Raw genomic sequence first — 12,839 nt, forward strand, 5'->3', positions numbered from 1 at the left:
ATTGCGTGCGTCCAAAAACACATAAATAAAATATAATACTTCGAACATATGATTTGGTGCTGTCGTCTCAAGAACTTGTCTCCGTGGTCGGTCTTAATTATAATACCAATGTAGTTTACAATATCATACAAATGTAAACTTAACATATAAATGTGTAGCGTCTAGTTAGATTTCTCGTAAAAAGATAATAGAAAGCGATTGAAGAAAAAAAAATCTTTATTTTTATTTCGCATCCATTATCCATACATTAGGAATGTCAATATATTTCTAACGGGGTGTCAGTAAAAAACTGGAAAAAGCAAACATTGGTACGTGTCCAACTTTGAACTAAAAACCTACCTACTGCATGAATTTCCAATTATATCACACACGACGGAACCTTATTATCTTAGCGTTTTTTTTAAAGAAAACCAGGCAATTATTTCAATACGAGTATACATATGAACTTATTTACTTATTCACGTTTCAATGATGACATTTGTATAATCCCATGTTTATTTTACACTATGACTATCAACCCGAGCTGTGACGTTACTGCGTGTTACTGGTGGTAGGACCTCTTGTGAGTCCGCACGGGTAGGTACCACCGCCCCGCCTATTTCTGCCGTGAAGCAGTAATGCGTTTCGGTTTGAAGGGTGGGGCAGCCGTTGTGACTATACTGAGACCTTAGAACTATATCTCAAGGTGTGTGGCGCATTTACGTTGTAGATGTCTATGGGCTCCAGTAACCACTTAACACCGGGCGGGCTGTGAGATCGTCTACACATCTAAGCAATAAAAAAATAAATAAAAAAAATACACTTTTCGTAAAAGTTGTTCTGCCTGACATCACCAACATTACGCTCTTTCAACAATAGACTTGCCGAATCGGACTTTAAAAATTTAACATCTGTAAACTTTAAATCAAACTCATATTATTATGTGATAGCTACGAGAGCATTTTGTACAATAACAATAATACATATAATTTTAAATATAAGCAATATCTAGTTTTCGAATCACAGTATAAAATTTCATAGCCGATCTCTGTAATTACGACTACCGTTTGTATCATTCTAACACTTAAATAAAGATAAGGTCACAGTAGATATAGTGGCCACTTCACTAGAATTCCTAATAGGCTATAAATAGTTACTTAAACGTGCAGATATACAGCATAAAGTCGATATATAAATTTATGTCCATATATTTATTTATACTTCTACTGTATCGAATAGCAGAAACTTTAAGCACAGATATAGTAAATACTAAATGTACCTATTTGGTCTCATTCCTGGCATCCAAAAGGAAGCGTTAACTTAGTTACATTTAATGTGTCAAGTTTTTTGTTTGTTTTTGTTTATGCTCTTACATTAAATTTCTCCAATAAGGACATTCAAAATTGATATTATGTTGAGTAGGTTTTATTTTATTTTATTGCGTTGACGAGTGGACGAGCTCACAGCCCACCTGGTGTTAAGTGGTTACTGGAGCCCATAGACATCCACAACGTAAATGCGCCATCCTCCTTGAGATATAAGTTCTAAGGTCTCACGTATAGTTACAATGGCTGCCCCACCCTTCAAACCGAAACGCATTACTGCTTCACGGCAGAAATAGGCAGGGTGGTGGTACCCACCCGCGCGGACTTACAAGAGGTCCTACCACCAGTAAAGGTACAATGTGTTTTACATGATATCAAGTTGTCAGGATCTATATTCGATTTAATTCCTGTTTCGATATGTTTGTGGCACCAAAAATACACACCAAAAATACAGGAGACATTTCTATTAATCAAAACATGAATATCCAAACTAAACTGCTAAGAAGAGCAAAGAAGATTTTATAAAATTTAAGTTACCGTTTTATTTCAAACTAGCTGACCCGGTAGACTTCGTAGTGCCTCAATCGATAAATAAAAGACGTAAACTTTTGTATAAAATAAACAAATTGTTATTTTTAATTAATTCCGAGCATTTTCATATTTATCTACCTTTTAAACCTTCTCTGGACTTCTACAAATAATTCAAGACCAAAATTAACCAAAACGGTCCGGCCGTGCTCAAGTTTTGGCGAGACTAACGAAGAGCAATTAATTGCAAGAGAAATTAATTTGAATTAAAACGGGCGCTTTAATTCAAATTAAAACGCCCGTTAATTTTAGCTAGAAACTCGCAACTAAAGGGAATGTTCGGTTAAGCGACCAGGCTACTCCTGAAGAGAAACTCATAAAACCTTACGACGAACATAAACACTAAAATGACCACAGTCATACACGGTCATAACTTAATTTAGAACACATCCGTTCGCGTTTGTGGCTCGTGTAAATAAATCGCCACCGACTTCCACGCAACGTTTCCTTAAGGCTGTGCGTACTGTAAACGCTTCACAACATTGTTTATGACCACACAGCGTAGAGCCTAGTTCCTCCTGGCCACAACTCGGCGCTGCTAAGCCGTCATAAAATTGAAATTAACTTCATGCCTACTTTATCTTGGAACGCTGCTTGAAATTATCGTGTTTGTTAAAGTTGGCCTGAAAATATGACAAATAAAGCAATGTTATTTATATGCGTTTGTCGTGAAAGCGACGTTTTTAACACGAACAAACAAATTCTGAAACTTTGTTTATGAGGAATCTAACTTCGGTTTGTTTATTTTTCTTCTCAGTCAACTGTTTAAGCAACGTTAAAAGCTGTGAATATTTAATTTCAGAAAAAGCAACAACCAATCAGATCTGTTTGCACTTCGATGGTCTACTTTATTGGTAGAGCTTTCACCGAAATCCGCAAAGCGTGAAGTGTGCATCAACCGACAAATTTACTAGTCACCGTTTGTGCATATGGCGATAAGAAGAATAAAAAAGCTTATTCTGTAGTATGCTTTTTACTATTTTTGTTTAAATGTATATAAATAGAATAAGTTCATCGCCATCTGGTGTTAAGTTAATTCGAAAATCCAAAGACATCAGAATAAATATCACCTACCTCGAGATATGAGGTCAAAGACTAAATTATTTGTATTTTATGAATAATTATTATCCTACCATTCAAACCAAAACAGATGAACTCCTTCACGTTATAGATAGACTATAGAAATATAGAAAGAAATTATATGATATTATGACTAATATTAAAGAGATTAATATTAAATCTAGGGATATTTTTATTTATATCAATGATCGATATATGTGGGTGTTTATGTTTAGTGTATTAAGATTGTGAATTATTTCTAGCTATTAATAGACGAACTTGGTGCTAAGTCAAAGTAGAATCGAGTAACGTTAGAGCTTGTAAAAACTAAATAATTAAATGGGATTGAATCCTGGCGTTAATGGCCTGCTGGAGTCCATGAAGTTTGTAAGACATGATATGCATTTCATAGTAGTGAAATAGTAAATCTTATTAAAAAATGGTTATGTCTCTGATAGGTTACAATATTTTAGATTCAATTTCAAATCATCAGCGGCCCACTGGACACAGGCCTCAGCAAGGTTAGCCATAATGACCGACGCTGCCCCCACCCAGCGGATTTCTGTGACCGTTAGCAAGTTGTCATTTCACTCATAGATAATACACATAAGTTAGTTATACATAAGCAACTCAAGCACTCAATAAAAATGTTTACGGGCGTCGGCCACTAGATGGCCTCACTTCGATTAGTTTCTCACTGCTTCTGTAGATGGCAGTAACATATGAACAAATGCCTATACCTATATTTTATTTTTAAGTAAAGGATTTTGTAAATTTTCCAAATTAATAAAATTTAATCAATTTGTTTAAAACAAATAAAGACTTGTATGAATTTTTTTTCTGAGTTTAGTTATACAATAATTAAATGCCTTAATTTTAACAACGTATAAGTTTAGGGGCATCTGCTACAAGATGCCGCTAGTTTCCATACAACAAAAAAATATTTGTCTTAAAGTATCCCAGTTTCAGGGCCCTGGGTCCAGCTAGCTAGCCAGGTGAATTAGTTATAATTAATCTGACCGCTGATGTCGGCATAATCCTCTCTTCTATACTTCTGTTGTAGGGGGGTATTTAATACAAAATAAAACAAAATATATCTACATTGTTCACGTCGTTTTAATGCGTCAGATACGTCAGATATACATAGATATTAGCAAAATACAAAATTACTCATTACAGACTAAATCTAAATTGACATTGAATTGTCCTTTTTCAATGTCGCAGGCGATTTGATAGCTCCATTTGTCTGAAGTCTTCATTGTAAAAGTCTTTTTCTAGAAGAAACACATTTATTAATTAAATAAAACAATTAAAGACTATCAAAAAAAATTAAATAAAAAGACAAAGATGAAATCGAACATTCTAGATGTTGCACCTGTACTAACTACAATACGTGATTGCAACTCTCTAGTTCTCTCCACACGGAGTCAGAGTGTAGACATACAGTGTGTTGTATCGACGATATCAAATTATTTATTTATTATTATTATTGTCATATTTCTAATGGCTTTCTAAATGCACTTAACAAAAATAATCCAGTTTATTCTCCCGCTGCTTATTGAGACTCAATTCTACATATCAAATGCTCGTCGCCTTAAGTACGGTTTGCAAAAAAAACGCTAAATTTCGATGAATCAGCTTATTAATGATAAACCAATTAAATCTCATTTGTACAGTATAACGGCTGCCCCACGCTTAAATGCACGACTGCTTCGTGGCAGAAATAGGCAGGATCATGGTACCTACCCGTGTGGGCTTACAGTACGCCTTACCACCATCGTTCAAGTAAAGTATAACAAACTTACAAGTATTTTGACTGCTTGTCTTGTGTGAGGATCCCATTCGATATTTTCGCCTAAAACAGGACTCTTTATTGGACCTGTTACTATGTCCTTTCCACCGATCTTCCACACTGCCCACAACGCGAATCCATTTATAGTCAATGTAGTACCTTCTGCATCTTGAGATTCTCTGTAGGAAAAAGTATATAATATAATAGACAATTTTTTTTTGCTATTACTTATTTTATATAGTAACTCGTAAGTAACTGAAGTTACTACGAAAATTATTAACAAGAAGTCATTACATGCTTTCATAAAATTTTCACAAAAATTCAAAGCAAGAATATATATATTTTTTTTATTATTAATATCCTTGCAGGCGAACATACGGCCCTACTGACCGAGTTTGAGTGGTTAATGACGTTCATGGACATCAGCAATACCAGGGGCTATGTACTATCCGCAAACTTATTGGAAGGACATTTTATTTCAGCACTAGAATGTTGTCCAATCCAAAAACTTTTCAAACTACCTAAAGTAGAAAACTTACATTATTTGTTGTACGCCATTAAACGCGTAAGTAGGCTTCAGGTCATGAAAATCAATCTCGATCAGCTTCCTGGGTACGCCGCGACATTTACTCGGGTACTCCCACAGAGGTTGAGCTTCCACTTCTGCGTCGCTTATCAGTCTAGAAGTCTGTAATACAACCAATTTTTTTTTATTTCTTAGATTGGTGGACGAGCTCACAGCCCACCTGGTGTTAAGTGGTTACTGGAGCCCATAGACATCTACAACGTAAATGCGCCACCCACCTCGAGATATAAGTTCTAAGGTCTCGGTATAGTTACAACGGCTACTCCACCCTTTGAACCGAAACGCATTACTGCTTCACGGCAGAAATAGGCGGAGTGGTGGTACCTACCCGCGCGGACTCCCAAGAGGTCTTACCACCAGTGATTACGCAAACTATCATTTTGCGGGTTTCATTTTTATTACACGATGTTATTCCTTCACCGTGGAAGTCAATCGTGAACATTTGTTTAGTACGTATTTCATTAAAAAAATTGGTACCCGCCTGCGGGATTCGAACACCGGTGCATCGCTACATACGAATGCACCGGACGTCTTATCCTTTAGGCCATGACGACTACATACGACTAATAAATAAATAAATATTTGAAGTCCAATGAAACACCAAACTAATATTGCAAACAAACAACATCATACCTCGACGAGTTCGTCGAATTTGGACATATCGATCCCTTCGCAGACGCCAAGCGGCACTCTTATTTTGTGTAAATTCTGAAATTCCACCGGCACGGCCCAGAACTCGCATCTCTCCGGTATGACCGACAATCCGCTGTTCAATTTCTCCCTATACTTAAACAGTAAATAGGCAATTTTCAAATTCTCCCAAGGCAAAATGGCACTGGTGAAACTAGGATCGCCTACGACATTGGTCACTTTCTTCAAAACGTCATCGCCGGCTTCCGGTATTACCGTCACGTTGCTCAGCTTATTCTCGGCGATGTAATCCATTAAAATGCCGACATTCATTTTCATCTTTTCGACAATGAAGACCTCCTTAGCGCCCATTTTCGCGGCCGACAAGCCCATGAAATTGCTTCCATTCAAATCCAGGACAATCGATTCGTTCGTTATTTCCTTCTTCAGTTGAGCCAAGAATTGTTTGCTTCGCCTACCGTCGTTCAGATACGAGACGTGAGTCCTCGAATACGCCATATGAACTCCACATTCACAGATCGGACGCCGGTAGTGTTGTGGCTTATGTTCCGTTTCCACGTAGAACCACAATGAGTATTCGTCCTGACAAGAAACCAGGGTTGCCTCCATGCTTTTGTGCAGTTCAGTTTCTTGTGGTAGATAGTAAACCGCCTGCATCCAGTGATCGCGCCACGGAATTGTGTCCTGCGGCGTCTGAGACGAGATATCGGCATCTGGATGACTCCACCACGGCGCACAACTCAAGGATATTTTTCCTGGAATAAGCAAATAGTTTGACGAATTAACACTATGATAACGTGTCGTTCATAGCTTGTACCCAAATGATCAGACAACTGAAACGTCAGCAATTAATTCGATTACGTTATGTGTTGTACTTATCGTGAATGTTTGCTTTGAATTTTTTTATGATTATTATTATTAATACAAAATTTTCCACAGTCCACACAGTCGGGGAAGCTAGCGAATGGCCTTCTCAATAAGCCGCCGCACGGACCCCTAGTCTGGAAACTCCCTTGCCAAAGAACTTTAATCTTCGAATAAACTGTTCTTACTATAATATATTGTTTCCTTATTGAAACATACACCGATCCCACACAATATGTTCCGCAGAGAATACCACCACTCTAAACGATTCCCTCAACCGATATATAAAACATTAGCCATTTATCATGTGAATCGTACTTCTATTAGCGATTTTTTTATTTTCTTAGTTGGATGGATGTGCTCACGGCCTACCTTGTATTAAGTGATCACAGGAGTCCATAGACATCCACAACGTAAATGCCGGCACCCACCTTGAGACATGAGTTCTAAGATCTCAGTTTTTACAGTACAACACAACGATCAATAGGAAATAAATAAGTACACAACAACAAACCTTCTTGATCCATATTCAGCTCCCACCACATGAACACCAGTTGCGCTTTACCGGTGGTTACCACTGAGAACTCTTGCTTCACAGTTCTCTGCATGATAATTGGAGTAGCGCCCGACCAATCATAGTAGAACACCGGTATCTGATCGGATAGCTCTCGGAATGATTGACGCGATATTTGAGACAGCTGCACGTCGTGAACCGCGGCCGAACCAGCACATTCCTTGATCTGAAAGTTATAAAAAAAACAACGTTAATTGTGAATGACACTCGGAAATCTTCGACAAATTTCACCATCCATCCATCCCTCACCACCATATAATTATATTAACAAAACCATAAAAGCTTTAAAGTTTATCTACTTCGTTGTTGTTTTTTTTTTTAAAGATATGCTGCTTGCCTTTAAACATGTTTTCAAAGAACAAACGAAAGAATTTTTTTATTGGATTGTTACTGTACATTTTTATTAGTATGTGTTTATTTATATATCTAATGTATCTATGTATCACAATAGAATCATACTGTTATAGTAGTGTTTTGTATGTATTCAAAAAAATTATTAAAAGTTCGTGTACAATGATGATTATAGAAAGAACTTTTTATACACAATATTTAAAATATAAATATGGATGTTTAAGTGAACTTTCACTGACCATCATCGCACTCGGACACAAACAAGTTGCTGGTTTCTACTCAGTAATAAACTTTTTGGTGCATACATGAGTAAACAAGCTCATGGCTCATCTAATGATAGTCAGTTGTCTGAGCCCAAAGACATCACAAGTTGCTTGCTGCTATCCACCTTGAGACATGAGGTCGAAATTTCAGTTTTGTTTTATTACAGAAATATCTTTTTCTAACTTAGCACATGACTATTGAAAAATAAAAATTGGCATCATGGTGGTATGTACTCGTCTGGACTGACAGTACCATCTACTATTAGAGTCTTCCATCTGTCATTTGAGGTTTAATGAGTGATACACTATTCAGTTCAGTTCTTAAACCCCTAATTTTTAATCGAGAATGTGTGACCGCTTCTCAAAAGAAATGGGCAGAATGGAAGTACACGCAGTACAGCCATTTTAGTCTTCCTGAACTGATAATAGATTTTATATTAGTACAAACCTTTTTAGGAGTCTTGAGAATAATTTGCAAATCTTCATCAGCTAGATCATTTAGTTTATTCCATTTCTGCAAAATTGGACATTCAACAACTTGAGCGTATATGACAGCTGAATCTGGCACAACTATAGCATCTTCTTCTAATAGGAACTTGTGCGCATGAGAGAATGTTGACAGAGCTCCTAGAATTAAGTATAATCATTTTTATTTTATGTTGTGTTTCATAAAATTTTATTTAAATGATTACAGTGGTGAGTAAACTCCAATTAACGTTCTTTATGATCTGGAACATTTAATGGTTGTTTACAACATACTTGTCGTCGTGGCCTAAGGGATAAGACGTACCATTCGTGTAGAGTGATGCTCCGCTGTTCGAATTCCAGGCGGGTACCAATTTTTCTAATGAAATACGTACTCAACAAATGTTCTCGATTGACTTTCACGGTGAAGGAATAACATCGTGTAATAAAAATCAAGCTCGCAAATTTTAATTTGCGTAATGACTGGTGGTAGGTACCACCACCCCGCCTATTTCTGCAGTGAAGCAGTAACGCGTTTTGGTTTGAAGGGTGGGGCAGCTGTTGTAACTATACATGAGACCTTAGAACTTATATGTCAAGGTGGGTGCCGCATTTACGTCGTAGATGTTTATGGGCTTCAGTAACCACTTAACACCAGGTGGGCTGTAAGCTCGTCCACCCACCTAAGCAATAACAAAAAAAACTTATTCAATCACACCACACATGTAAAAGCAACTCTTTTCAGTGCAAGATTGCTTCAAATTTATACCACAACATCCAAGTTATGTATATTCAAATTTCATACACACATACTCACACAAATTTTTCGATGTAACTAGGATATTCATAATTTTTTACTTATTTGTGGTTTACTTTTGCAGTATTTCCGTTAAGTAGCTATATAGAACTGTACATATTTACCTCTTACAAGATGTCTCAAAAACTTATTAAGTTGGTAGTAAAGTAAATTACACATAAACACGTAAGAGCAAAGTCACAAATATTTAATTAATAAAGTCAATGAATGATACTTTTACTTTACTGAAAGCATTATTAACTGAGTTATTTATGGAATTAAAGTTAACAAAAATAGAAAAAAAAGAGCCCTAGCCAGTTTGTTTCACTCTTTTCAAGACTATGGTTTTTTTTAGAACTGAACAAAATAAATTAATGAAAACTTATATCATATTTCATTAAGAAAATGTTTGAAATATAAATTACTTACCTTCCCCAATTAACTCTGTATCAAACACTTCAGTGACTAGAATGTTAGCTTTTTGTTTCATATCTCCATTTTCACCAACAGTCAGTTCTGTAGATCTTTTTGGGATAACAGTTACCTTATCAGCCACACCATTGCATTCCAATATCCTGAGACAGCATTCAGCCATAGGTTGAAAAGCCTCACAAGCAACAATAGTGTCAGCACCTGATTTTGCTGCCATTATGGAGAGGAGCCCTGTACCTGTGCCTATAGTAAAAAGATAAATTCTTGTTACTTCCCTACATATACTTCAGTTAAAAAATGGCAATTATTATTTATTTTACAAGTTTTTTTTTTCAATTATAGATTTTTATTTACGATCACAGCTGCCCAAATCTAATGCACCCAGAACAACAATCTTGAAGTTACTGATATAAGCGCCGGTGCCTCCTATCAGTATATCTGTACATTGAATTACCAATATCCAACACATTGGCTTTCTTTCCATCATTGTGCATTTTCTCAATAGCCAGTTTCAAAGCCTTGCTATATTTTTGGTTCCTCTCAGTATCATGCAGCATATCAGCGAAGGCTGATCTGGCGATCTCTTGGTGATAATCGTAGTCTTCATCTTGCATATCCCACTCAGTACAGCCTGTTAGAGGATTCCTTTTTTGCGTGAAAACCTTCATCTTACTTCCAATGCGTGATACACAACTTTTGAATCTGTCAATTTGAAAAAAATCAATAATATGAAAGATGGACTAAGGTACAAAAAGTGCCGATTTCAAAATGCACTAACTTATTGTATAGCGTACCTTTTGTGACTTGATGCTAATAAATAGTTAAAAAATGTGACTTTATATATAGTATTCATATATTTACAAGCATATCTCTAATGTTTTCCTCATCAATTCTTAATATTAGAAATTTGTGTTATTTCAACAACATAACCTGAAAATTTGATAGGTATAATCATTTTTTTCTTGGAGCTTATGGCCTGGTATCTAGACCTTTAGGCCACTTGCTGTAATCAATCCCTTTGCTTTATAATTTTACTACCTTTATCAAACAACATTTCTTCGATATGTTTTAATACTGACTCCTATGTTATTATTATTCTTATTGAGATAAAAAGTATACCATAAGTGGTTTATATAGCAAATCAGGTCACTAGAACTGAGTAGACCTGAATGCCCTCTGTTGTGGGTACCAGAGACTGACATACATACTTATATGCGCTTAAATATAATTATAAACATATAACTAATAAAAACCCAAACAAAGAGCAAACAAACTTATTCCCCAAACGAATGTTTGCCCGATGTGAGAATCGAACCTGCGACCCTCGGCGCAATGGTTCGAGCCGGTAACTACTGCACCACCGAATCAGTCAAAGTAGTGAATTATTTAACTTTGTTAAATTAGTGTTTCTTCTGCTTTGAACGTGTAGATAAAGCGGACAATTCTATTTTTTGTCATGCACGTGTTAAAATTTATTTAAGAAGAACACTATTTTTATCCTTTGTAGTATGAATATCTACATATATGTATATGAAATTTCGGTAGGCTTAGTGTTAAAGTAAACTGGAAATATAACTCAATAGGAATTGTTTGATGAATCGCTTTACTAGGAATAAACCTGAGTTTTCATGTCACATTAAGCCTCCTTTTGTCAGTTTGAATTTTTAATGTGACTATACTTTTTTTTTGGTACAAATTCTTGATTTCTTCATATTTTTATACGCGGCGTAGACGTGGACTTTGCGACAGGTGGAGAAAAAGAAGGTCGATGGTTTGGAGATGTGATGCTGGAGACGAATGCTTGGTACTGGAACTCAGCAATAGGCAGCGTCTTTCGGCGCTCGTACGTGGGCGCATACTATAATTTTATGGACATATCTCTCGGCGAAGAAATATCTGCATAGAGCGCCTTTTCGTTCCAGGCAAATTAGAAGGCACCAGATCGCGTGGAAGGTTGTCCATGCAATAGATCGACCAAGTCAAGTCGGCATGCAGTTGGCGGTTGTTTGCATAAGTGTACTATACTCACCACAAACCGGGAGAAGTGGCGATTGTTCGTGAGGCACATAGCATCTGCCCATAGCAATGATACTGAATGACGAACACGACCGCTCTAACAAGAGTGATACGACAAAGGAGATACTTTTTCGAAACTTATTTATTAACTTTCTTTCTTCCTCAATAGTTATATATTAACTTAATAATCACATGACCATATGCTCCATTTTTGTGGCGTCATATTTGAAACCAAAAGCATATCGGAAGCTGCGATGAATTTCTTGAGGACTCTGATCGATGGGCTCAGCAGGACCATATTATCTGTATAACTAATGCTGCTTATAAAACTCCATCAATCGAACTGCAGACACCAACACTGCTGAGCTCATGAATCCACCACTTGTTTCGGTATGTCAGCCCCCCTGCCTGACACAAACTCCTACTTACACTTACACATCCGATAGCGAACCCGACTATCTTACCACATTATCCTGATTCACATACCAGTATTTAAATAGTGAAATAAGTTTTACCGGAGAGTCCGTATCACTCGATGATTTTCGTTGTTGAATATTCTATTGAATGATCGTTTTATTTTAATTTGGTCCTCCTATTGCTACAATATAAATTGCTTTATTTACTTTAACTTAGTTTCCATTGACGGTAAATAAAAATCGGACACACTTTACTTGATATTACAAATTAAGTTTCTGCTGTAGATGTAAGTATTGCAAGCTTAAATGACCAAAACAAAACGAATTTTAATTTTGAAACAACAAGAAGAAAGGAAAATTTGGATGAGTGAAATAATATTGCGGCGATATGCTGGGAAAGATTTGATGCGGAAGGCGGAGGATCGTTCATTGTGGCGGACTATGGGAGAGGCCTACATCCAGCAGAGGAGAGATACAGGTGATGAAATATTGCATAACATATTTTTGATCGAAACCTTGCCGTCAAAAATTTTAAAGTATTCAAAATATCGGAGATTGTAGCATGTGTAAGTAAAGAAATAATAAACGACGTGTTTTACATCCAGAAACTTGAAAGCCTTCGAAAAAATACTGTATAATGACTTTGACTTCTGCCAGAAAAAAAGTTAATCGACCTATTTTT

The 12,839-nt window shown here is 36.4% G+C and overlaps 1 protein-coding gene across 1 annotated transcript; it reads right to left on the reverse strand.

Moving 5' to 3' along the window:
- Positions 1-4,049: 4,049 nt before the first annotated feature.
- Positions 4,050-10,710, reverse strand: Art7 (arginine methyltransferase 7). The gene is made up of 9 exons (XM_028173359.2): positions 10,520-10,710; positions 10,180-10,427; positions 9,723-9,968; positions 8,481-8,659; positions 7,359-7,584; positions 5,963-6,735; positions 5,283-5,431; positions 4,757-4,922; positions 4,050-4,225 (listed from the first exon to the last, which is right to left on the reverse strand). Exons 1-9 carry the CDS (start codon positions 10,576-10,578, stop codon positions 4,118-4,120), a joined length of 2,154 nt encoding a protein of 717 aa, XP_028029160.2. The 5' UTR covers positions 10,579-10,710; the 3' UTR covers positions 4,050-4,117.
- Positions 10,711-12,839: the final 2,129 nt, after the last annotated feature.

Source organism: Bombyx mandarina, chromosome 11 (genome assembly GCF_030267445.1).
Source record: "Bombyx mandarina strain Sakado chromosome 11, ASM3026744v2".
Taxonomy (NCBI): Eukaryota; Metazoa; Arthropoda; class Insecta; order Lepidoptera; family Bombycidae; genus Bombyx; species Bombyx mandarina.

Excerpts from the sequence above, each read along its gene's own strand:
- Art7 (XM_028173359.2), bottom strand. The coding sequence starts at position 10,578 with ATGAATACTATATATAAAGTCACATTTTTTAACTATTTATTAGCATCA. Across the intron at positions 10,428-10,519 it reads TTAGCATCAAGTCACAAAAG|ATTCAAAAGTTGTGTATCAC; the intron begins GTACGCTATACA and ends TCAAATTGACAG. Across the intron at positions 5,432-5,962 it reads AATTCGACGAACTCGTCGAG|ACTTCTAGACTGATAAGCGA; the intron begins GTATGATGTTGT and ends GTTGTATTACAG.